The following is a 27,269-nucleotide window of genomic DNA, read 5'->3' on the forward strand; positions in this document are numbered from 1 at the left end:
ACTTTTCCGTGCTATGGATAATTGTTTTGAGAGAAAGCAAATCAGAATGTTCAAACATGTTTAATTGAAAGCCAGCTTTACGGAGTTTACAGCGTTCTTGATCACAAGACTCCTGACCTTGTTTTTTCCACACCCTAATTTGTTTAGTTTTTGACCCATTGTCCCTGTCTGTTGAGGCGACAAATTCCTGGAATAGCAACTCATTTTCTAGGTTGTGAAAATGTATAAAAATACTGAAATGTTTACAAGAGGTGGAATGACTGACCGCCATAATCCAACAGATGAACATCAGTTTATTTTCTGTAAATAAGTGAAAAACAGCTTAGCAATTCGAGACAGAAAATGGTTGTGATATAAAGATAAATGCCTCAAAATAGAATCTGCTACACTCAGGAATGCAGAGGAGGGTAAAGTAGGGTAGATAATGAGTATTACTTCATAAACGCAATACCAATTGCACATTGTAGTGACATTCAGTCTCACTGATCTAAGGTAGAACAATATATGTGGAAACAAACAGTTGAAATTAGAAAATAATAATTAGAAGAGTATACTGTGGATTGGGGTAAGCATGTGACTGTGGGTCTTTTGTAGTATTTTGTAATCTATTAAAAGATAGTGTGATTTGAGCAAATGCATGCTGTGCATTTGAAGTTAAATTTGCATTGTTCCCTACATATTAATTTCATTTATACCTATATATTAATTTGCAGATGTAATTTTTGCCCTTCCAAAAACACAACTGGAGCACTTTTGATATGTCCATGTTTATCTCTCTCTCTACACACACACGCGCACACACACACTCACACACGTGTCCAACACACAATGACAGGGATAAACTCTGCCAACTATGTTTAAGAATGATGTGATGTCTGCTGGAGTATTAAGATGATTTCACTAGACAGGCAAATATCAAGCTAGAAAACAGAGCTATCTCCAACCACTAAATGTGTTGTTCCTTACAGCCACCTATTACACGACCTTGCACTTATGTATGCAATCATGCCTTCCATAATAACAGTTTACTTGTATTGTGACCACTGCAGGTTAAGAGTTCAAAGGTCAGCTGCTCTGTTAATGGAGCAGTTAATGAACTGAGAATTATGGCCCTGACAGTCCTCCTGGTTAAAAACAATACTTTAGCACCGTGCTAGCAGCACAGTAATGACACCATATTTTTCACATACCTTGTACCATTCGTTAAGCTACCATTCTCTAGGGATCATATATATATAATGTTAATCTTGTAGTCATATGCAGATTGTTTTTGGCTTCATTTAATTAGTAGTAATAAAGCCAGGTTTATTATTTTTAGTGTTTCCTTAATTAGAAGCTTTTCATTCCCCCTCATCTATGTTTTCCTTTTTCTTTGGAAGTTATGTAACTATCCAAGAGAGACAAAATATGCCTAGAAAAGACATGAATCTAAAAATACTTTAATTCTAAGTTAAGGAAGTCTGTGTGAGAACGAATCTAAACACAGCGAACTTGACTCAGCGAAGACGAGGAGAAGAGAATAATACAACTGTTTCAAAAGTAACTACTTCTTAATAGCTCTCCAGGAAGCTGTAACAATTTACAATTTTACTGGAATTGTACAGAAACAATACAACAAATCTTTTGGGGTTAAAAAAACAAAATCAAACAAACCATCAAACCAAGTTAAAATGAATTCATTAATTTTACAAAGTGGCTCTTTTAATGGATTAATTAATTTCACAAAGTGACTCTTTTAGAATCTGTCTCCTATGGAGAATAAAAATATGCTAACTGGGGAGTATTTATGGAACATAATCGTTATCTTTTATTAATCTCTGTCAATGGTGTTTTCAAAATGATGAATACATTTGTTCTGCCTGTAAACGTTTAAGTTATTTTACTGGTCAGTGATCTAAAAAATAGGTGGTAGGGTAATGAAATTTACAGGCAGTTTTACAGATTGGAAATCAAAACTGCTTTTTGATAACAATTGAATGTATGTTTATGTTTTATTCATTGGCATCTGAACAGTAATCCCTAGATTAATGTACAGTGGAAAGTAAGACAGAAAGTACAACCAAGAATCAATTTTAAAGCAAGCAAATCAATCAATGAATCAATACAGAAACATATACACAAGGCTCCCGAGCTATAGGCATGGGACTCACTGTGACTATTCACAGTGCTTTACATAACTAGCATTTGCACAAAGGTTATATAACCTAGAAGAAGCTGAATATTTCAAAGCCAAGTCACAGCTGAAGGAACAAAATAAAAGATACAGTCTTACTGATCGCAAAATGGTAACTATGGGGACAAGTACTACAATGGTCATAATAAAGGCATCAGATCAATGCATATGCTATTTTATGTAAATCATTTATTTTTTCTACTTTTCTCAGCTTGACATCTGAAAACATGGACACGAATGAAGTATGATTACACCCAAAATACGAAGAAAGGAATATCCTCACTGGATATTCTTTGACACATATATATTTTGTGGGGAAAAATACATTATCGGTAAATTGTATGTAGTAAAAATACAATGAAACAAAACAACAAGAAAATACAAAAAACATCTGCATTGAGTCGTCTTATGTTTCTAATTGTTACCTGGATTATTTTCAAGGGTACATTCTCCAGATATCTGTTGTGAATAAATAATGGATAAATCTTCAATCCAGCTACAGCTGACATTCCAGCGCCTGAACAATAAAACACGTTACGCACAAATTTAAAGGAAGCATTTGGCGTATGCATCTCCAAATTCTTCCAGAAATTCCTGGAAAATGAACACACTACCTTTCAATAGGAGGGTAAATAAACATATTCCTTTAAGAATACATGGCAAAGTCTATAAACCAGAAAGTATGAGATTAGAGCCAAACTGGAAATCTCACTTTCCTTATGCTTTATCACCTCTTATTGTAGCTCTTTTGAAAAAGCACCTCTCTGAGTCTATTAGCCTATGCAGTAATGCCTGAGAAATTTCATACCCCAAACACTCGCCCCCAGGGACCAGTAAACTGCAGCGGTAGCTCTTAAACACATTCCTCAGTCAGGTGTCAAACAGAGCTATGGCACTAACACATAAGTAAGTTTTGTTTAGAGTACCTCAGAAAACCAGCCAAGTGGCAAATTTGGACATCTGTGCTAGACTCCTGTCCTTTTTTTTTTTTTTTTTTTGGTTTAATCTGTCAAGATAACCATTTCCCCTTTCTCTTAAGCAAACACAGACTTCCTTGTTTAAACACTATAACAGCCTTAACAGAACACACAGCTTTTAATCATTTGCTGTTAAGTACACTGGCAGGAGACTGGGAAAAGAATTCAATAGCTCGAAACTAAATTTCAAGCACTTCTGACAGTTCTCGAGCAGTCTCAGACACTGAGCACGATTCTCGGCACATTTTACCTCACTCTCATACATACACACACAGTATATGTACTATCTATTTCTGAGATGTGTTCTGTAATGCTGTGTATTTTTATTTCTTCTTCTTTCTGGAGTAAAGGGCTACATTCATGCTTTTACATAAAACAGATATATACATTTTAAAAACACATTATTTAACATTGTGAGAATGAGACCATTAGTTTATTGTATTTGGTAATGACCACTGCAGGGACACATTTCAATTAAAGACCCCTGTAGTTTTGTTTGATTAAAACAAAACTATATATTGTGCAGATGGCCTCCTCCCACACCACACGTTTGCAAGTCAGAGGGCTTTGTATTTAAGCCAGAATGGGAAAGGATATTCATAGCTCCAGAGCCATTCAGGGGACATGAACAACGTGCACTTGAAGCCTCCTGTCCTATAGGCACCCTATAGGCGACCACATGGCAGCTGCAGTTGGCTGGTGCTTGGCCCACTTTGTCACCGTCTCTGGACTCTATAACTGTGTCTGGATTTGAACCTGCAGTGGGCAGTTTCTAGGCCTCAGGCTGGTTCAGAGTCATTTCACATATCCTTATCACTTACTTTTATGCCAGGAGCATCAATATTAATCAATATGTTTTGAAATATTGTTTATGAGTTTAGTCTAGTAGTCTGGAGGTGCATGGGACAAAAAGTACCAAATGGTAAAAAGAGCATCGATGTACTGAATGAATACTGATTAATACCTGTTAATTAATTTGAGTGCTTGTATGAAGACAATATAGCCTTCTGTAATTAGTACTTAGAAAAGAAAGTTGCCAGGTTAAAAATCAAATGTTGTTTGTTTGTTGAATACAAAATCCTGTTAGATTCCAATCCTTCGGCATGATCAGGCCCAGCTGTCAATATGTGATTCATAAGATGAAATTTCATCCAAAATAGATTCTAGAAATTTGAACTTCTTGTTGCAGAGCATGAAGCCATCAATTTATGCAGGTGAGTTCAGTCTCAGGGGTTGCTGTGATTATGAATGTGTTGTAAAAATCAGGAGTTTAAGCCTCCCTTGTCACTTTTTGATGTTTAATAAAAAGGAGAGGAAAAAAAGCTTAACACCGAGGAGTCTGCATGGCTAGAATAACAAGCAGCCATCCCCTCAGTTATTTATATTCTATTACTCAAGGAGCTTGTCTCTCCAGGCCCTACTCTTATATTCCCTGCCAAACAGAGGGCAACAACTCGGAATAAAGAGAATAAGCAGAAAGTGCTTCGCAGTCACAAAAAAAAAGAATTTCAGGAAACACTAAACTACTTGACATAAATAGAAGGCAGACTCTGAATGAGATCTTTTTGACTTCCTCTCTCAAATGTTCCCGGTTATTCTTTCCTCCTGTTGAAAACAGGTCAGCCATGCACACGGGCACACAAGTTCAACGCAGAACTGTGTGACATTTCTGAACTCCTGGTGAGAAGGGCTGTGATTCAGCCTTCGATTTATTTGACAAAGAAAAATGTAATTAGAGACGTTTTCTTTTTCAATGGGTAATCTTTTGAATTCCCCCAAACCCACACAGTGCTTTCAACAGCTAAACACAGAGACTTCATTGAAATGTTATCTTTAGTTACAGAGCAGCTATTGAGTTCATTGCTGTTTAGTTGAAAAAGAAAACAGGCTTGTTCTTTTCAAAACAATTATCCAGCCTAAGACTCATTATCTATCCATTTCAAGTACTCTTTCTGTGGGCTTTGCTCAATGATTTTGTGACAGATTATCTATTTGTCTATCTATCTATCAATCAATCTATCAATCAATCTATCAATCAATCAATCAATCTATCTATCTATCTATCTATCTATCTATCTATCTATCTATCTATCTATCTATCTATCTATCTATCTATCTATCTATCTATCTATCTATCTATCTATCTCTTCAGAATTACATTTAGTTGTATCTATACAGATCAGGCAATAAAAAAACCACCGCCCCCACCCCCTCAACAACACATATAAAATATTTGAATGTTTGATAAATATATGAATATGCATTATTACATATGCAACATCCATAGTCATAAGTATTTCATATATAACAATAGCCACCGGATCAACACAGCCTCTCACAGCTGGGTCCTTCTGATGATCCAATTGAAATGAAATATGGAAAGAAAAGCCTACAGAGAAAGCAGAAACATACTTGAAATGGAATAATGTATGGAGGTCTGTATAGACACATGTATAAATGTGTGCTTTGATGCAGAGGCAGTCAGTGAATGGAGCAGGTATAAAGACAAACACTTCATCATTTGAACGCATATGATTCTAAGCAGTAGTAGTACAAATGGATCCTCCAGTTGCACACTTTAAAAACAACACAGATGGATTTGTTTTCCAGTCCTTTTAATACATGCTTTACAGTATGGACTGCATTTACTCTGGCTTGGGAGAGGGCTGGCCTTAGTTGGCAGGTGTTAACATAATAAAATTGTCTATGGAAAGCAATAATTTATTACCCATTGCCTTTCTGAGGTATGTTTACTAATAAACCACTAAATTGTAAGGGAATAAAAGACTGAATGTTACAATTAAAGGAACCACTTTTGCCCAAGTTGTACAATCTACAGTTTACAATGCCCTTCATAAATAATTACATTATGCTTAGATGATGTTCATGATATGGTTTAATCAGAAGAGTCTAGCAAATGCAGCATATGGATACAAGGGTTTACTATGGTTTTCATTTTTACTAGAACAGATGCCCTTATGTTTACTTTTTTCTTTTTTTGGAGTTTGTTATTTTCATATTGAAAAAAATCTTGTTAGCATAATAAAATGGCTGCCTATGTTTACCAGAGCCCCTGTAATGGCACTGATGTCAGATCCACAGGCTTTTTAACCTCCATGTGAAAACTGTAAACTCAGCAGCCTGAATTCATCAGTTTGACTCTAATGCAAGCCACAGTGCACATGTTGCACTTTATTTGGATAGTGAAATAATATTACATTTGGCTAAATAAATGAAACTGTAAAATATATAAGAATATATACAATATTATTTTCAGAGGCAGACATACCAAAACAAGCATGGGTGTAAATCAGGTTTCTACAGGAGGGGGACTGTTATCTCATTAAAATACCCAGCAGGGGATAGGCATTTGAATGAAGTGGTTGGAAAATGTGTTTGCAAAAGAAGCATGTGGTTACTCCAAGACACATGATGTATGCACTATAGTCAAGCAAGCATTTCACGTTTTGTGAATATTTCAATTTCAAACATTATTTAACGTTTGCACTTCAGTCTGGTATGTTAGGACTACACATATGCTGATTGAGAGTCAAAATAAATACACTGCTTATTGGCTTAAGTTAAAATGGTCTGAATCATGTTTTTCACACCAGGAAACAAATGGAGTTGTGAGAGCATTTTTGTTCAAGGCATCACAGTGAGATCATGTTTGTATCTCTTCAACGAATTAAGGAATATCTTGTTTTCGGTGAGTCACAAATCCAGAAATGTAGGGTAATGGCCAGTAGGGTGCTTATGCCCGACTGAAGCTTTTCATATTTAAATAAGAAACAGGGTGAACTATATTCTATGAAAGGAAAAAATGTCTGAAGGAAACCAGTACTAAGGTTGACATTGATTCTAATGAGTACATGCAGCCTGAATATTTGTTTAGTACCTATATATAGCTCTAGCTGTGCATCCATTTAAATTAAATTAGTTACTTTACCATCTTAATTCAAATAAAATAAATCCCAAAGACTCCTGAAAGGAATCCTCTTCGGTGAGTGACAGTAGGTTATGACTGATTTTGATCTTCAATTTAAGTTCAATTACCCATCTAGAGTTGTTGTGTTTTGGCAAGAAACACACTCCATCTTTTAGTTGTCGCTTTTTTTTGCTCACCCTCTAGAAAGATTATCAAAGAACTGCAAACTCACTTCGTATCTATTCTACTACCTACTTGTCTCGGCTTTGTCACTGTTTTAAAGTAGGACTTGTGCCTCCTCTCTGCTTTATAGAAGTAATGTAAGAGGAATTTGTTAGGACAACGGTCCAAGGCACCATAATCCTTACCTGCCTTTAAATGCCTTGCCTCATTTCTTGTCTCCAGTTTGGGAATGCTTCCACCGATAAATAAATATACTCGGAAGTATATCTTATATACTTGTTATAAATCTTATAAATTGTTTCTTTAAAATTGCATGTATGTTGAATATATTGGATTTAAAGCTACCATTTTTTTTTTTTTTTTTTTTGCTATTTGTTAAAACATGAAGAACTGGTACCTGTGAGCACTACTGGAGTAAGAAGGGCTGTGAATATAAAATGCCTGAACAAGCAAACACAATCTCTCAGGCCGAACATGGATTTACTGCTTACCTCATGGCTTCTCTCAGCTCATCTCCTTTCCACAAATAAGGATAAACAGTGCCTTCTTGATTTGATTCGAAAATTAGATTTTTCACTTTTCCAGCTAATCAATAATTGTTATAATTAAAATTGATAGCTCCAAATAACTTGGGACAAGGCTGTAGCTGGAATGCTGATTGTATATTTGGCTTCAAAAGATAGGCAGCAGTGTGGAACACTTATTTTCCAATTTGCTTTTAGCTGTGCACAAATTGCTTTAGCTGTATCCAGCTGATTTAGACCTTGCCTGGAGGTGAAATAGATTAATTGAGAGCTGCGTATTCATTGCTTACAGAATGGACTCTGTAATTGGAGAAATTTGTTAGTGCCAGTTATAAAATAACAACATAGTTCTTGTTTTTTCCTATTTTTTATTGTTCTTTTTTTTTCTAGAGGAAAAAATACAATTAAAATCTAACTGAAAACACAATTGCCTCGAGACCCTTATTTAAAGCATCAGAGAAAATGCAGTCAATATTCTCTACACTGTAACATTAGCAAAATAATGTGATATTGATTATTGTGGACCATTATGGAGAGCAAACAGAAAGCAAAGCAAGTGCAATTTCAAGTAACTCATACAAGCAATACTACAGCACTTTTGAACAAGAGCAAAACATGTAAATGCACTGCAGTGCACAAGTGTAAATACTCTACCTTATACAAATTACTTAATAGATCATAAAATATGTGAATTAGGGATCAATGTCTGCAGCATAAATGCAAGGAAGAAATAATGATTTATAGCCATAGCCATTTGACCAATACAAATCTTAGTTATAAAAAACATGCATTAAAAAGGAAGATTGTTCGTGCTGCTATGTCATTGAAACATTAACATTTCAATATGTCAATTACTAAATATATGTGTGTATATAGGTGTATATATGTACAATGATGAGTAGACGTTCACATGACCAGTGGAAGTGGAGTGGTGGTCTTCACCTATCCTTCCACGGGTGAATTGTAAACATCACCAAACCACCTCTGCTTTGAGCACAATTCGGGGGAGGTGAAGGGCTAAATGGCAGGGATGACATAGTTGAAGGCTATTGTATTTCTCTTTATTGTGTTTGTATAAAAATAAAACTGGTAATCTCACTCCCAGGGGTCCCGCAGCACCACTGCAATCCCTTTATTTGAGTTATGTTCTCCCAGGCTCAATACTTCCTGTGTTTGCAGTCTCATTTGCTCGAGTGGATTGCAATAATGAAGGAAACATCGATTTGGGGGGCTGCAAATGGGAGAGATGCCAAAAATTCACATCAGAGTTTTATTTTTGTTTTGAATAAATAGTCAGTATCAATATATTAAAAGTTTTAAACCTACAACAGAGAATCAATCTGATATTGTAGGAACATGTATTTGTCATGTATGTAAGTTACGGATAGTACTATTTAATGGAAAATAATTTAAACAGCTGAGTGAATGAATTATGTTGTCACTGCATGTCATTGCACAAAAAGCACAAAATGAGAATCATTTCTGAAACAGTGAGCGGGCTAATAGCAGTGCTATATTAATGTGGAAATCTGTTGTATAAACAAACTAACTTAATTAATGTTATTCATTATGTGGTTTTGAAAATAGCAGTGAGCAAATATTTCAACTGAAAAAAATGATTTCTTAAGAACTTCAATTGGGGGAAAGCTGATGTAGTTTTCAGCAACTGTACTCAACACAATGCAACCAACTGTTTTCATCACTCATGACCTTAATTAGTCTTCAAATTAGAAACCCCAGTCCAGCTCTGTGCTGCACTGCCATGACTGTTTATACATGATGTGAAGTGAGGCCAGGAGGTCACTGCATGCTTTGTGCTTTTTCACCCGCAGGTCAAGGGAACAGGTCGACATTTTCATTGTTCAGAGAAACCCCCCACAGGAAAGAGTAGCATGTGGAACCTGTGTCAATTATGTAAGTGTCAAAGATTTTTTTTTTTTTTTCCACTTCGGATTTTTCATTTAGGGAATACAGTGTTTGTCGTTATATTAGAATGTGTATTAGTAACTGTGTCACCAGAGGGGAAAAGAATCCTTCCTCGCTCGGCTCAAAAGTGCCTTTTCTTTAGTCATTTTTCTACCAGAAAAACAAGGCCGAAATGTAACAAAAAGAAAAGGAAGAACAAAGCGAGTTAAATATTTAAACCTTGCTGTTAATGTGAAACTGAAGAGAATACAAACACAGATATACAATTTCAATAAAGACGCGTCTCATCTTTAATTGATGTTGTTCTGCAGTCCCCTGTACAAACCTTGTACTCTGATAGGTGCAGGAAGCTTTATCTGGTTGCTCACCAGTTAGCGTTGCCTATTGTGGGTTTCATTTATTATCTATTCTAATGTGAATACACACTATAACACATCATACATTTTAAGTGTTGATAGCCTTTCTTCGGTGGTGCTTAGTGTGTGTATCTTTTAAAAAGACCAATCTGCTGCTCTGCTCTATCTTGGGTTGTTCCTGGTATGAGTGTCGGCTGCTACAAGTCTACAAGACCAAACAAACTGGACTTCAAAGTGGAGTTTTTCGAAACAGGCCTGCGTTTTGACCTGGTATCTGGGTTAATCATTACGGTCTGTATTAGTTTAGTTCTTAATAATGTTACCCCATTCAACGTGGGGGCATTTGAAAGGGCAGTGTGAAAGCAACATTAGGAGTCCAGATCGTGTTTCCGTGACAGTTGTGAGACATGGTGCTTTCGATCGCCAAGGCCAGGATGGCAGAGTCCGGTGGAACAAGTGGATATTCACAATGTCAGGTGATTTAACTTCAATAACACAGAGAGGAGTTTAGATTACTTCAAAGATAATGAGTCACTCAAGCACAACATTCCCATGTAATTCCATCAGCAGCAGAATTAAGTTCTGAATAGAAGTTTTATGCATGCTTACCCCTTTGATGATACGCCTTGTGTGGAGCTCAATAAGCAATACGACAGCATGACAAAGGCGATGTACTAAACGTCTCAGGGAGGTTAAATAAGCACCCCCATTGGAAGCTATCTTGTTGGCATAGAAACTGATCTTGCTAACTCTTCACAGTATCCACTGGATGAAAGCAGAGCAGTAAAGATCATGATGTGTAAATATTTAACGTCAGGACTAATTAATACCCAGATCTTGCATCTTACTAATATGCATAATTCATCCCAGTTTTCTTTAGCTGCCGCATGAAAAGGTTGATGCCTTATTCATATCGGTTTTGTGTGCCTTTTGGGATAGTGATTCATAGCATGCCATGTTAGCATAATATTTTCATGTTTCAGATATAAAATGACTAGAAACAGTTCCAGACTGGGGTAGATGTTAATAAGTAATGCTCCATACAAATCTATCTCGGAGATAAATTTGTCAGATGTTTGGTATTTTTATTTATTTAATCATGTCAGGTCTTTTTTTTTCGTTGCAATATCTTTCAATAACCACAGTGACTTTGAAGTTGCCTAACTTTCAACATATTTATTGCAGTGTATTTGCAAGTCTGAATTGGCTGATATTACCCTGAACAGCAGTTTAAACCATTATCACTATAATTGCTAAAAGTAATTTTTATTTATGTTATTTAATCCATTTACATGATTTAATAATTGAAAACTATTTCCCCATGTTAATCAGCAAAAAAACAAAACAATGTAAGGCAATTTTTTTAATCAACACGGTTGCATTATACAATAGCAATTACAGGTAAGTTTAACAATCAGAATACCTTTTTCTCTGGCATTGAGCCAATCAATTAAAAAACTAATTAGATTTTAAGACACACACACAAAAAAACAGTTACTATTTTAAATGATGAAGCGGAAATAATTATAATGTGAATTACAATTCTTTGGATTCCAACTAAGATATAAGCGGGATGCCAAGAGTAAATGAAAACTGTAATCTTGGAAAGGAAACAAATGCAAAAGCTTAGCATCTTTACACATGATTAGTGTAATATCTAAAGCAAGGCTGATATATTAAATGTGACAGGCTGCATCTGGTTTTAAATAGGATTTCATAACTAGTGAATAAAATCACTATTTAAGGGTTCAGCTGTGAAGTTTAGACATCTACATGACTTGTAATTGGAAGGCATAATCATGGGTCCAAAGAGGCTGCATACTGGGAGTCTAGTCTGGGGGTAATAACAAGGGCTTAAACTGTTCGGCGGCCCCCCGTGCCTGGGGAAGGTACTTTCAGTTCAAACCCACTGTAATTGTAAAATTACAATGGAAAAACGTTATTTTCCCCCACACCCTCAAAAAGGTTAAATATGCACATATAGTTTAAATTTCTCTATTTTAGTGCTATTATGTAAAACAGTTTTTTTTAGATTTATATAATCAAATTATATTATTAAAAAAAAAAACAATCAAAACAACAGATTCTGGGTTTCAAACAGGTTTGGTTGGGGGTTTATGGTTTCAGTTACTCTAAGTTGTGCTATTTTTACATCTGCCAGCATCCATGTGTCTGATGATGTTACACTCACAGCGGATGACAGATTGACAGCTCTGCTAAGTAAATATGCCCATTCGTCCTCGAGTCCTTGTGGAGTCCTGAAATACTCAATTTTCTCTTACTTATGCCCATCATCTATGACCAAGACCTGTCCTCGTTTTTTTTTTTTTTTTTTTTTTTTTTTTGGGTTGAGGAGGTAATTAAGCCTCCTGAACATCTGTGCAAGACAGACTGCCAATTGTATTTAACACTCAGATTAGTCCACTGGCTTTCATTGCCTGAAAGGAGGCAAAACAAAGGACTGATTCAGAAATGTCAATGAAATATATAAAACATCAAATGGCTTAAGGTACCTTCTTCTAAATGGCTACAGGATTTGTTTTCTTGACAGTACATGGTGTGCCAGTTATACCAGCTGTGCAATTATCTGTATTGTGAAACTGATGATTTATGCAATGTTATGGACATTTTAATTTGTATCTTGCAAAAAACACATGGTATTTGTAGTTTCGACAAAACCATTGGAGAAGTGAAAATGCAGGTGCATCTCTATGACTAGGTATAAATTTGTATGAAGTAATGGAATTTAGGATTTGATGTATAACTATTTAATTTAAAAAGCAAATGTTACAAGACTCTAGTAGGCCAATGTTTCTTTTTCTGACAGAGAATCTCCCAGAGGCAAGATGCCTTCATGCAACTTTGTCAAGCAGAAAATAAATTTCAGCCCAGCTGGAAAGATAAGCAGGGCTCATTGAAAATAAGCAATATTCCTGTGCTTAGATTGCTTCAAAAACCCTTTGAAATCCAAAAATGGGGGAAAAAAAACCCTCTTCCTTATTAAAGAACTAATCTATCTGTATAATTGTATATAAAACCATAAGCTATAACCCTATAATAGTAATGTGGATTCATTAAGACAACTTATGTATGCCTTTCACTACCTATAGTTTAATATAGCATATTCTGGATTAACTGTCTTTAGTATGCTTTTCTGCATAAAATTGTATGGTGTTAATTATATATAACATACATGAAGTGAAGTAAATCACAGACGTGAAAATCCACATATTAAGCTTCCGACATACACTCGGCTTCAAAAGGTTAACAGATTGCTGTAGTGAATTAGCCTAGTGTGTTTTTTGGTGCGATCGTCTCTACCCTCCCCGATTCCCAGAAAAGTACGATTGCCTAAAATTGTGACGAATGTAAGCCGATCTATGATTTCATATTTCTTTCGGAAGAGGCACACCAAACTGTTGAAGTCCCACATATTTGACCATGTCTGGCTGTGTGTCTATAAGTTAGAGATACAATAAGAATACAATTAGGCAATTAGCTGGGGTTATCAGTTACCATGGTTTGTTTTTCTTCATTTCAGAAGCAAACAGGTTATTAAAATTATTGTGAGTGTACAATTATTAATTTGGCACTCCAACAATTAATGTCTTCTGACTTTAGATCTGGAATTCAATGAGAACTTCTGAGGTCAACAAGACTACGTATGTATGGAACATGGAGATGACAGAAATGTTAAATATATCCCTGTTCTTCACTGTAACCTTAAGATATACAGCACATAAATAAACACAAAGCAAGACCAGTGTACAAAAAAAACAAAACTTTTATTCTGATTGCCAAATTATGTTTTTTTTTTTAAGGCAGGTATAAAAAAGAAAGCATTCAATATACACTTTACATAAAATAAACTAGATTACAGCATGAAACAAGTAACCAGGCAACGGCATTAAAGTCTCTTCCTAAATGTTGATAAATGTAAACATTTAAAAGACTGCAGGACTATTCAAGTAATAGAACAATCACAAATGTCTTCAGCTATGCAGGCTATCGGGGTAAATTGCCATTCGAGGTCATAAAAAAAAAAAAAATTACATAAGCTCATTATAATCTGCCATTTAAAATCTATACAATATATACACCACAGTTTTATGGTACTGGCACCCAAAGCCCTCAGAATGGAGATTCTTCACAAGACACAATAGCAATAGACAGGTGAATACAGTCAAATTTATACAGATGCATTTTTTAAATAATACAAAGCCAAGGAGCCACTAGATAGTACACATGTACATTGTACCAAAGTGTCACTTTAACAGCTAGCCTCTCTGAGGGCGTGTAAGTAATATTACAATATAACATACGTTCAGGCACACTGATACAGAACAATATATTTCTATACAGATTTAAAGTGGCCATTTTGTGGCTAACACTTTTCCAAATGTGGCAAACGCATTCCTTTTTTCTTCTTCTTCTTCTGATGGTTGCCACTAGCAGCTGACCCTGCATGTGCGAGCCTGGTTACCGTTACAAAATAAGAAGGTAAGAATATATATTTCAACAAAAGTTTAATTACAGCAACATTGGTAACTCTTATAAAATCTTCAATTAAAAAAAAAATGAAATGACTTTTTTTTGCCTGCCATCAAGGCAATCAATAACACCATGGAACTGATGTCTATATTAAAGCATATCTTCATGTGATCCAGTCACATGTTATTTACAAGTCTTCGCATTATTCCCTGTAAAAGAAAAAAAAAAAGAGCAATGTAAGCATTTAAATGTCCATAGCAATACACAAAATATACAAATATGACAATCACAGCCTTGATTTAAAATGTCTATAATACATGTAAAAAATAGCAGTAATACACAGATGTATATATCAAGGTTATAATAATGTTATTACTAGTGTTTGTAAAGTTTAAAGCTGTATTAATAAATAATCAGATTTGGTACAAAACCAAACTGTAGAACTAGAAAAAAAAAACTAGTTTCACAACATAAATCAGAAACATGTTTCCACAGACACAAAACCGCAGAGAAGGATATTTACCTCCTTTGTGTAGGAAATATTCCAGATGCAGAGGCCTGAGCCACCTGCTGACTGGCAACAAGGGCCGCGGAGGTCAGCCCTAGAGGAAGAAAAGGAATCCCGGTTAAGACCCCTGCAACTAATTGGCAATGCGCGATACAAAACGAACAAAGCAGCCACCTATAGAATTTCAGACTCTCCCTTCGGTTTAAACCTTGCTGTGAACTTCAGTAAGACATGGTTTGTTTAGATAAACCCTTTAACCTTTTTTTTTTTTTTCGCCCCCCTCCCCCCTCCCGGACTTCATGAAATACACCCTCCTGATTAATTCGATCTTTAAGAGAAGACAAATACATGAAAGGAAGCGGGGTTGCCCGTCAAGAGCGTCTCTGGACTTTGTGTAACGCTGTGATAAGCTGTTTGCGGGATGGATTTCATTACAGACTGCAGCATTAACCATCTTTTCCTTTTGTGCCAGAAGGCAGCGGCTATGATGATGAAGTATGACAACCTATGATTCCACCGACAATTACAGCTGACTGTAAAGATGACTTCTGACAGTTTGCTACATACACACAAATGGAAATGGTTATTTATAATGAGGGATTTTAGCTACATCAACTTTCCATGAAGGGAAACTACAGAGACTTCATAAAGTCACCTGCTTATGCTTATAAAATGACCTTCAAGGGCTTTTCAACTTGAGTGAGTTAGACAATCACGGAGACGCTGAGCAACACTGTATGTGATCAGCCCTAAAATATGCAGTTAAAAAACATCCTATAAGCTGAAATTATGAATGCAATCATAACATTAATGTATTCTATATTTTTTTGCCTAGGGGCGTACATTTATTTTAAGTCGGTAATAGATTACTTTGTTCTTACCGGGGTATGGGTCATATTGTCCAGGTATTAAGGGGTAGCCCATTCCCAGGTGCGTGTGATGATGCGTGTGTAGATGTCTTGCAAAAGGAGAATGGCGATCCCTCTCCCGCTCAGTCTCTCGCTCTCGTTCCGGAGGGCCCTTCTCTGTCGGCTACGGGAAACACAGCAAAGCTACGTTTATTACACCGATTAAACGCAGAGTGGAAAAGTACAAAAACAACAAACAAAACCACCATGAACCGATTCCTGACTGTTCTGGCTTGACCCCCCCCCCCCCCCACTCCCACTGACTGCGGTCTCATTGTTTGCTTATATTTTGGGGATACGTGCATCTGTATACTTAAGTGGGGGAGGGGGGGAGGTGTTGTCAGTGGTGTCAGAGATCAACATGGTAAGTTACAAGATAAGCATGTAATTGTAGGAACAAAGACGGCTTTTTACAGAGCACCACACTTGCAAGACAGCTTTGATCAACCAAGTCAAACAACACAAGCATTTTCTAAACGGAGGGATGGGGGGATAAGCCTCTCTTTTCCAGGTGGTTTCCATTTTGTTTCTCTAGGTCTTAAAAAATTAAATAAAAAAGCTGGTTTTTATACAGAAATGATCAGGCTAGTTTTAGGGATTCTCTAGTGATATAAATAGGCTTCTAGCGGCATGTAAAACGCATCATATTTTTATTGTGGCTCATGAGTGCAAAGTGCGTTTTTTTTTTTTTTTTCCTTTGTTTGGTTTGGTTTTAAGAAAAAGGAGAAGAGCACCCTCGTCCCGAAAAAAATCAAAAATACTTGAATGTATACATCCATTCGAAACGTTTTTCCTGCTGATGTAGAACTGAGCTTCACTTTTTAACAGACAGTAGTTGAAAAATAAAAAACTTTCCAATTCTAGTAACTCTAGCTCTTGTTTTCAGATAGCAAAAAGATTGACAGCCACTTTATTTCAAAATCCATAAATTAAAAAAAAAAGGATGCCTGCTCAATGCTACCTCACACCACACCACTCTATAAAAAACAGCCGCTTCAGAAGGAAAACGAAAGACTGATTACACTCACCCCAGGAGATTTACTGCGGTATTGATTGGCATGCTGTTGAAGCAAGTCTAGTGCTTTTGACTCAGAAGCAGGTTTAGTGCTTATGCTGGGACTGGTGTTTGCTTTCTCCACCTCCTCTCTGCCAGCCATCTTCCCATAGATGGGGTAATGGAAACCTAAGGAACAGATGAAACTAATTAGACCTCTGATGAGATTACAGTCTCTGCAAAATGAGACCATGTTTTTCACCAAAACGTCCAGCGTTTGCCATAAAGCAGGCAGAAGTGAACATCAAATCTCTTCCCTTGATTAAAAAAATAAATCACAGCATTAACAATGACAGTGCATGCATTTTATTTAAACATTTCTAATCTTCTATCTGTATACTGGCCAAATCCAAGCACTGCAATATGTCTAATGGTTTCAATTTGTGCGTATCACAGCCCATAAAGAAATTGTCAGATTAAATTCAGCCCTAGAGCTTTTCAGTCTCTAACAGGATCAATTAAATTGGCCTTGAGTGCTGTTAAGGTTAGACCACAGAAATCCTGCATAGACTACATAAGCAATGTCATCTAATTTAAAAGCACATATTGCAAAAGTACATATACTAGGAGGAAGTAACAAACTATTATGATGCCAGTAGTTTAATTCCAGTCCAAACAGGATCACAACCTTATGCCAGTAATAGACAGTTCTGTTCTAATGTTGTCTGGTTAAAACTTCTTCTGTCTAAAGGCAGCTAAATGTGGTATGCCAAGTATTTATTTATTTGTAAGACTGTGATCCTAAGTGATTATGCATCGAGCTGTGTATTGTTTTCCTGCAATGTATGGTCATACTTGAATGAATGACCATGGTATGCAGTGAAGCAATTCAAATTATACTTGGCAGAGGAACCACAAATGTACAACATAAAATGCTGACCCTTCTAATAGAAAGCCCTTGAAAAAGACCAATCCTGTCAGGCCCTTGTGCATCTGGTTTTGGCAGGTTTAAAAGCATTTCAGTTGCAGTGTGTTGCGAATAACTGAAAATGTATTTGGACATGGTAACTTAACTCTGTTTCAATTCAGTGCAGTGTAGTGAATCTCAACATTTTTGTAAGCATTACAAATCAAATATTTGCAGTCTGGAGCCGAAATAATATGACATTTTTCTCAACCCACACGTGCCTAACCAAAGCCCATCAAACGCAATTCAGTGTTTACAAGTTCACTTTTGATCGGAGTCTGCTTTGCCAGGTTGACATACATTTATGCATTAAGCAATTTAGTGCATTAATTCATGTAATGGTGTTCTGCTGCTGTGCTCTGCCTCTATACAGTTCAATGCTACATCTCAGTTTAAATGCTGTGGAACATTAGTAATTATCTCTAGTTTACATTTACTTACCGGGATAACTGTGCATCAGAACAGGTGACACGGCTCGGTATGCCGGGTGGTTGGGATCATACATCTGCAAATAGGGATAGGCGTGCTGGTACTGGATGTAGGACTGGTGCTGGCTCATGGGCGAGGAGACGGCGACCCGGGCATTGCGCGAGTCCTTCCCGCTGACGGGTGTCCCCCGCTCGTCAGATTTCTTACACTCCTCTAAAGAGCCCGAGTGGGAGTCCTGCCTTTTAGGGTCCTTGGGCTCCTCCTTGATGGCCATTGAGACCGGGAGGTTGAGCCCACACAGGTCCTTCCCTCCAGTCTTATTGGGACAGTCCTCTTTGGGCTTCTTTTCAAGCTCTTCCGATTTCTGCTGATCCATGTACTTGGGCTGATATGGATAATGGTGCCAAGATCGGGACTCTGACTCCTGGGATAACATAAAATCAAACAAAAAACTTTGGTCATGAATGTGGTTTGTTTTTTCCAGAGAATAACAATTTTGATTCATCAGTGCCGAGTTAACCTTTCATTATGCAATAAAGGGTACACCATGCTATCAGCCAAACATAGGGTGACTTTTCTTACATTAGACACATGTGGGTGTACTGAAATGATTAAATTCCTCATTCCTTGTATTAAATAAAACAATATCTATATTCACACAAAATAAAAATCAGTTTTGTCTGTAATCGTGCCCATGCATGAAATAACTTGATACCAAATGGAACAGTTTCCTAATGAGTAAAACAGTTCAGCAATTATCCTACAGAATAATGCTCATCCCTCTGCAATACTCAGCTGGGTATTTATTGCTGTTGTTGGCCTTTTTTCTTTTTTTTTCTTTTTTTTAAATGAAAATGTAATTTAAATTTCCTATTAAAATCTTAAGATGACTTTTGCTACCATTGCTCGGGGCCGTAATAAGATTTTCAGACCTTTTAACAGCACTATTTGGTTATAAAACAGACAAATAATGCTACTCATAAATTGCTTATAGCAGTAATAAGATTATATATGAATGTTAATCAAAGGGACCATTTAATTCCCAGCATTACTTTAACTGCATCACAATTGGGGAGAAGAAGAAAAAATAAAACCCTCAAATGCTAAATAAAAATGGGAAAAAATACACAGTCACTATATAATTTTAAAAGCATACACAAATCACCATAGCCAGCTTTTTCTTCAGTTTTCAAAAAAATGTTGGTCATGTAAATCAGTTTTGTGATGAAACTGCAGCACTGAAAATTAACATTTAATTACTGCAAAAAAGATTCCCAAAGGACCATGTAGGCTGACAAAACAATCACTAGCCAAAAATAAATCTTCCAAGTCCTTAATTTGAACTTGTTGAGAGAGCAACCAAACTTCTTTCAAATTAGCACGTATATCCAGAATATTTAACATTTAGTCATTCAGATTCCTAGTCCTATATGGCAATCATGCAATTATCAAGGAACCTTCCTTACCAGTTGTTTTCTTAAAACAAGAAAATTATAAACACTTAAAAGATGCATTTAAAATAACCCAATCACATTGACCTCGAGGACTTAAAATCTGTGGAACAGAAGTAATATAGAACAACAATCTTACCTGTTTGAATCGTAGTGTAGGATCCACACCAGTCTGCTTCATTGAATCCATAACAGATTTCATTTCTACAGCTTCTTTGATAAGTTGGTGGTTTTCCATTTGCTTGGTTTTAAAGTTTTCTGACTGCAACTGCTGCTGCTGCTGATTGGTCAGAATCTGTTGCTTACCAGATTCTTCCGTTTTGGTGGGAATCCCAGCTCCAGATTTAATGTTGCAGTTTTTGATGGAGTCTGGGGTCGTTGGAGCTTTTGATACCGTTGCCGACGGGATTGTCTTTTGTTTCATGTCTTCCTTTGATTGTTCTTTCTGCTGCAGCTCTGCTTTCCTCTCTCCGTCTCGACTTGCTTGAGACATTTTTTGCTCTGCCAGTCGTTGATCCTCGTAATACTTCTCGTATTGCTGCCTATAGGAGTTAGAGGCCATTAATGATTTCTGGTCCATGTAAAGTCCATAGGTGTACTGTCCATAGTAAAGTGACTGAGCGAGTGCAGGATGCCTCTGTGTGATCACCGACTGGTGCTGGGCCTGCAAATTGGAATTGATCGCATCATTCTTTTTGGCATCCAAAGCCAATGCCTCTGCCTTTTCTTTCTTGTCAATGTCCTCCTCTGAAGCCTCCTTCTTGGACTTGCTCCCTTGGGGAGTGCCGCTATTTCCGGATGCAGGAGTCCCGGGCTGTGCAGAGTGCATGTAATTGGGGGAATAGTAAGGGTCATACCCATGATAATAAGGAGAATGGGATTCCTTCACTGGGGCTGCTTGAGCAGGTGGTGTCGGAAGGCTCTTCACCACGCTCTCCTTGTTGGCGTTAATCTCCGAGGGAGAGCTCGTTTTAGACCTCACACCTTCAGAGCGACTGTCTGATCCGCCATCATCAGCGGCATCCGAAATATCAGAGTACGCCGGACTGTTCGTCTTGGTGGCTGTGCCGTCTCCTCCATTTTGCATTAAGACATGTAGTGGCGTCATGGGGGATTGTCCGTTTACAAGTGTACCGCACTCCAACCTAGAGGAGCTGCCGATTGAAGGGCTGGGCGCATTGTCTGTGAAAGTGTAAACTTTATCGGCCTCGGCTTTAATGCTGGCCATTCGACTCTCCTGAGACTCGGAAAGACCATTTGGTAGCACCTCATTTTTGTTCAAGTGTTCCTTTAAAAAATGTCCAGGCAACTCCTTCCCAGTGCTCTTCGAGTCCTCCATCTTAGCAAGCTTATTGTCCATCTTGGGGCTCCCAGCCTCCTTGCACTCCTTCTCTTTCAGCTTGCGCTTTTCTTTCTTCTTCTTGTCTTTGAGAGAAGCAAGAACCGGGTTTACCGTGCTTGGCTCTCCCATAATTGTAGGCTTTGGTTGGATGGGCTTCAAAGGAGGGCTCTTTGGTGTTGCCTGGACAACTGTAGTTGTCAGTGAGGGCAGGCCTGGGAGTGTACCAGTGGTAGTGGCTGTGAAGGTTGCTGTTGGGATTGCTATCAACTGTGGAGGAGGAGGGGCTGGTGCTATGGGCCTAGTAGTCTTGGGTTTGGATAGAGATTTATCCAATTTCCCATTACTTGTTTTTTTCCCCTTATCTTTATCACACACACCCTTCTTATCAATTATGCCTTCAGCTTCCAGCTTCGGCATCTCTGTTGCCGAATTACCATCCATCACCACACAGTTTTCCAAAGCCACAGTCATATTAGAGATGATAGGCAAATTATTCAGATCGTTGGCATGTCCTCTCTTTTTGCCAGAATTCTTGCCTGTTTTAGAATTCATTACAGGACTCTGTCCATTGTTCAACAGCTCCCTTTTGCCCTTTGGAGTCCCTGGCGTGCCCAAGTTGGCAGGCGAATTTGGCCCCTTCAAAGGACCAAAACCTGTCTCTGTGCACTCCAAAGCCACATTCCTAAGGGATTCTTCACAGTCAGAAATTTTATCTTCACTCTCAGGCTCGAACTCCAGTTTATTTTCTGGATCTAAATGTGCATGTGCCTGGTGGTAGCGCAGCCCATTGATGTGCTTGTACTTTTTGTTGCAGTTTGGGTGGGGACAGTCTATTAGCACCGGAGACGAGCAACCTTGGTCCAAAAAAGCCGCCTCGGATTTCCCTTGAGGAGTGGTGGGAGTGCTCCTCGAGTTTGTCCGAACCCGTTTTCCAGACTTGGTGTCCTCAGAACTAGAATTCAGGTCTAGTTCCATAGGGGGCTTGTTTTTACGTTTGTTAGTAGCCATCGGACTGGCCTTGATCTCCTCCAAAGTGCAATTCGGGGGTGTCCTGCGGCCACTGCTGGAGTTCAGGCTGCCCCGCCTTCCCTTGCCAGTGGCTCCCCCACCGCGGTTTTTGTGCTGTAGTCCTCTGGCTTCGGTGAAGCTGGGTTCAGCACCAGGAGGGTTGGCAACCACTGATCGTGCGCGCTTCCCTCGGCCCCGGCCACCTCGCATCTCAAGGTCACTTGTTGGCGATTCACAAAATCTGGTGGTAGATAAAAAAAAAAAAAGATATATATATATTTAATGCGTCCAACGCACTCTGATTTCACCCGATGAACCTCGTGGTATTAGAATAGACACCAGTGGGTGTTTTTACAGACAAATCTCAACAGCATGCTTACTATTCTCAGTTCAGCAAACTGAGCTCACGTGGAGCATAAACAAAGAATGAGTCCAAGTCAAATTAATAGATTTTTAATTACAGGCAGGTACTGTCTTTCAAAGATATTCTGAAAACAAAAATCATAATCAAAGAGATGTGACTGACTCATATCAACACTGCTCCAGGTGCTATAACTAAGTATAAAAAATAAAAATACAATGCATCTATAAATTGTATCCCTTATAATTTATGTTTTTTAAATCTTAGTTTTCATATTGCAATAACCTTCATTTAAGCTTTGGTCTTAAATACCTTACATACGCTCACATTCATTGACTGATATTTGCATTATTTTGTGTTAATTTAGTTGCAGCAAAATTGTGACCTTTACTGCACATCAAGGAACAATTATAATGTATTATAATTAATTGTTTTAAATTATAATTAATATATGAAAAATCTGAATGTGATGTGATCTTTGTTTACCTAGGAGGAGCCCAGTCATGTTTCGTGCAATCCAATAGCGTCCCCACATAGGTTTTATTCCTCCAAGTCACATTCACCACAAGGACACCTGCGAGAGAGAAGAAACAAAACAAAAGGCACGGTTACAGCTGGAACCATTAGAAGCAGCCTGTCTCTAAGATTTACACTTTATTCTCATTCTGTTTTCAAAAGGCTGTGGTTTGCCTCCTTCCTCCTTTTTTGGTTTCACTGACCTCAAGTAAAGCCCCACAGGAAATTGTTTTTTTAGTGTGTAATCGAGATACAGCTGACAGAAGGAAATGGGTTTTCGCCACGTCCTGCTGTAAAACAGCAACACTCACCTCTTAATTTTGCTATTATTACACATAATTGCTTTTGCTTGGCAGGCAGCCAGCATATGCCGAGCAGTAGTCAGTGGTGCTTAAAGCCTGAGATTGACCAGAGCCCATCTTTTAATTTGTTTCCACAGATAGAGGAAGCCACCAAGAAAGCTTGCATTTTTCTAAAAGATTTACATAGGCTGTCATCGGTTCTCTTATCAAAGCTTACATTCGGAGGCCACCGAGCTTATCTTCATATTCTAACTAGACAATGGGGGATTTAGGAAAATCCAATAAGTTTTTCAAAATGGGTTCGTAATAGCTTTCTGTGCTGCAATCTCCTGCATTACGGTTCCATATCATAAGACGTGTGGGGTTTATCAGATCATTTTTGGTAGATATATTACACATGTAGACGGTTAAAAATAATAGGTTCCCTGCCTTCTACACTAGCTGACTGGCACCAAACCTCTTTCTCGTTTTCTTCAAATAAACAGCGAAACACAATTTCAATTTCATCAAAAGCATTTTTCAAATTTCCTTTACTTTAAGAGCCACTAATATGTAAAAGCTTCATTGTATACCACTATGTAAAGCTTTGCATAATGATGGCTGCATATAATTTTATTAGCTATAACCAATACTATTAAATTATAGGACCTAAGGGCCTCCATTAAAATCTACACAAGCTCTTTGTTTAAAGGAATAAATGGACTAAGGGAATTGCAATGTAAGAAAAGGAAAATCTGCCATTTTAATAGATACCACCTTGCTATTATATACAAAACAGAAACAAAAAAGTGCGTGCATCTCCACGTTATTCTGAAACAAACATTTCACAACTATATATTTTTTACAAGCCTAAGAAACAGCGGGATTGCTACCTTTCTGAAAGGGTGTTTCTTGTTTTCCACAAGCTGCTGTCGTCTACGCACTGGCAAACTCTTGTGTGCAATGGAAAATACATAATTAAAACTGCTTAAAAGGGAACATGAAAGAAACACTAACTCCCCCATTCAAGGCTAAAGTAATAAAATTAAAAACAGGAAAAGTCAGTACAGACACTTAACGTTTGTCTGCAGTGAAAGCCTTTTGTTAAAGCTAATTCCCAGAGGGTTTCAGGTTTCCAACAAAAGCAAGTAGTCTGATTGGCCATCTCCAGCTGGGAGAACTGTTCTCCGATTGGCTCTCCTGAACACTGCACCATGGAGCACAAAGAGCAAGTCTCTTGGATAAATGAACAGAAAGACAAGCAAGCAGAACTAGAGTCTGTGCATAGGGTTCACACGGCAGCAATAAACAAAAGCAGGGGGTCAGGGTGAAACCTGAAGTTAGTAATCCCAACAGTACCTTACTCTACTTCACGAATGCCTTGCAATTATATTTGTACAGTACATTTTTCAATAATAAAAAAAAGTAAAAATCAAGCACAAATTGTACACAATGCAAACAAAGGGGATTCCATGGAAACAACATGGACTTAATGCATGTAATTGTGCTGAATTCACTCATACTAATGCATGAAATTACACCATTGAATCAGATGGATTATTGGACTGTTCAATTGCTTAGAAAAGGGGGGTGTTGATCAATTGAGTGAATCTCATTCATCAAATTAACCTTTTCTCTAAGGAACAGACCCAACAATAAATCAGCTCTGCTTACAGACAGGTGACCTTGGGTTGGAGAGGTTTCAAAGAAGCATCTTTTTACAAGGGTAGTTTTCCCAATAAGATCAATGTTGAGATTAAAAAGAATGGGTTGTGATTCAATACATTCAACCCCCTCCCTCCCTCCCCACACACAAACTCTACTTTGTGAATAATCTTACAATGATACTTGAGCACCTTTAACACAATATAAAAAGGCCATCAAACCAGTGAAATCTCCAGAAACCTGTCCCAAAATCCAAACCTCATGACATGGCTGGTAAATATTAGATGCATCATAGTTTTCCATGTAATTTGTGTAATTTGCATACATTTAACAGTAAGAATCCATCCAATTAGCAGCTTTAAGAATCAACTAGGTCTTAATAAAGTATTTAGCCTAGTTATATTTCAAATGTTTAACTGGATTAGTTTGTTAGAAAAAACTAGGCCCAGTTCATTATTTGTGATCTCAACAGATCTCCTAAAATAGGAGATGGGGGGGGGGGAAGGGCATTTACCCAGGAGTCTGCGTTCCAATATTGTATGCGAGTGCCGCAACTTCCATCAATGTCAAATTCCCATTGCCTTTACTCTAAAGCCCAGTGAGCTGCATTGATCAAGGAAAATCATTGAACTTCTTGGAAAACTAGACTCAGGTTTATTCACTACCATCCATTTCTTTCTTGTGCAGAGACACTTGATCAATAATCAATTGACTGGTCAGCTAAAACTACTGTAGCTTTGCTTGCATGAGCTCATTCCTCAGAGAGCCCCTCTGAGCTGGTGCAGTGATCAAATGGTTTGATATTTGAGATATTACAGACTGAAGCCTGGGACTGAGTATCAACAGCCTTAATAGAAAACCAGGATAAAGCTTTCCCCCAAAATAGGCTAACTGTTGTATTAAGCCATTTGTTTTTGTTGTTCTTCCATAACCGGTTTTCCTTTTCTTTTAAATTGGCAGATTCCCCTATGCAGCATTTGAAAACTGGCTGGCCCTGGCTATTCATTTTGCTCAAAGACTGGCGCATGGATGGTCACCGATAAATGGCAGATCTCATCCATGGCTGGTGCCAGTGAAATAAAAATGCACGAGCATCATAAACCTTTTCATTGATGTTACTATAGTGATAATCAAATGTACTGCCTCAAAGGTAATGAAACGGAGCAACCACACATTCAACATTTTACAACATGTAATAATTAAAAATGCTCTATTGACCTGGCAGTCCAAAACACTGAACATTCATTTTTTCCCCTTCCAAAGCAAATCAAAATAATGCCGGGAAAGTAATGATTGCATAGATAGGGAGTGTTAATCTAGAAGTGCACATTATTTTAAATTTCTACATTTGTGACGGGGAATGAGAAACTAACGACATAATTAATATCATATGAATGAATTATGCTTTGATTTGAAATAATGCATTTGGGATATCCAAAACATTCCGACTACACCTTATGATTCCTGACCTTTAATACACCCACCCACACACTAACTTAATCTGAACTTTGCCACAACAGATATTATGGCACAATAACTATAAATCCCACTTTCAAAGCAAAATAAATAAGAGCAGTTCAAGTACGTGTCAAAGGGCTGCTTTTTTACAGCAGTGCAGTGTAGAAAAAAAGGCCTTCATATTTGCAGTTTGGTACGAGAGATTATGACAAAGAAACCTAATCTGTTCAGTAACTGTAAATCAAATAGACACCTACAGAACTGTATGAAAGTTGATGTTCCCCCCCATGTTTACTTGGTAACATAGCTTCTGAAGTATAAACAGCAAAGTAACATTTGTAAGAAGGCTAAATGTAAAAGTCATGCATTAAAGCTGAAGACTATGTAACATCACCTGAAGAAATGAACAAATGTTATGGGAGAATAAATACAAATTGGTATCTTGTTCTGTGACACCATGCCTTTTAGCTTTTGAACTGTATTACTATGAGCTAAGCCAATGGTCTTTTCTATAAGGATAACATCCCTCTTCATTGCTGCACATTGATTATCATAGCCATTAGCATTCTGGGCTTTCATCTTGCCTGTCACATTCATCTGTTAGTCTAATTACAGGATCACTGGAACTGTTCATTAGCACCCCCACTTGAGGGAAAAACTAAACGGAACCAAAAAAAAAAATGCAAGAAAGCACTTTGTTTAACATATGGTGTATCTTTTTTTTTTTTTTTTTTAAATAAATACACAGTAACTTCAGATGGAAGTATAATTACCCATTTCAAGTCAGAATGAAGACAATTCAATGACTCACATTTGATGAAAA

The 27,269-nt window shown here is 37.5% G+C and overlaps 1 protein-coding gene across 2 annotated transcripts in view; it reads right to left on the reverse strand.

Annotated features, from left to right (window-relative positions):
- Positions 1–13,833: 13,833 nt before the first annotated feature.
- The window catches only part of znf608 (zinc finger protein 608), a 40,191-nt gene continuing 26,755 nt past the window's right edge, over positions 13,834–27,269 (reverse strand). For both annotated transcript variants that reach the window (XM_066711339.1, XM_066711340.1), the window contains 7 exons: positions 23,013–23,100; positions 19,955–22,406; positions 18,377–18,788; positions 17,003–17,157; positions 15,948–16,098; positions 15,082–15,160; positions 13,834–14,767 (listed from right to left, as the gene is read on the reverse strand). In XM_066711339.1, the coding sequence (XP_066567436.1) occupies positions 14,761–14,767; positions 15,082–15,160; positions 15,948–16,098; positions 17,003–17,157; positions 18,377–18,788; positions 19,955–22,406; positions 23,013–23,100 (3,344 nt within the window). In that variant the 3' untranslated portion in view covers positions 13,834–14,760. The remainder of the gene's footprint in view (positions 14,768–15,081; positions 15,161–15,947; positions 16,099–17,002; positions 17,158–18,376; positions 18,789–19,954; positions 22,407–23,012; positions 23,101–27,269) is intronic.

Source organism: Amia ocellicauda, chromosome 8, assembly GCF_036373705.1.
Source record: "Amia ocellicauda isolate fAmiCal2 chromosome 8, fAmiCal2.hap1, whole genome shotgun sequence".
NCBI classification, from domain to species: Eukaryota; Metazoa; Chordata; class Actinopteri; order Amiiformes; family Amiidae; genus Amia; species Amia ocellicauda.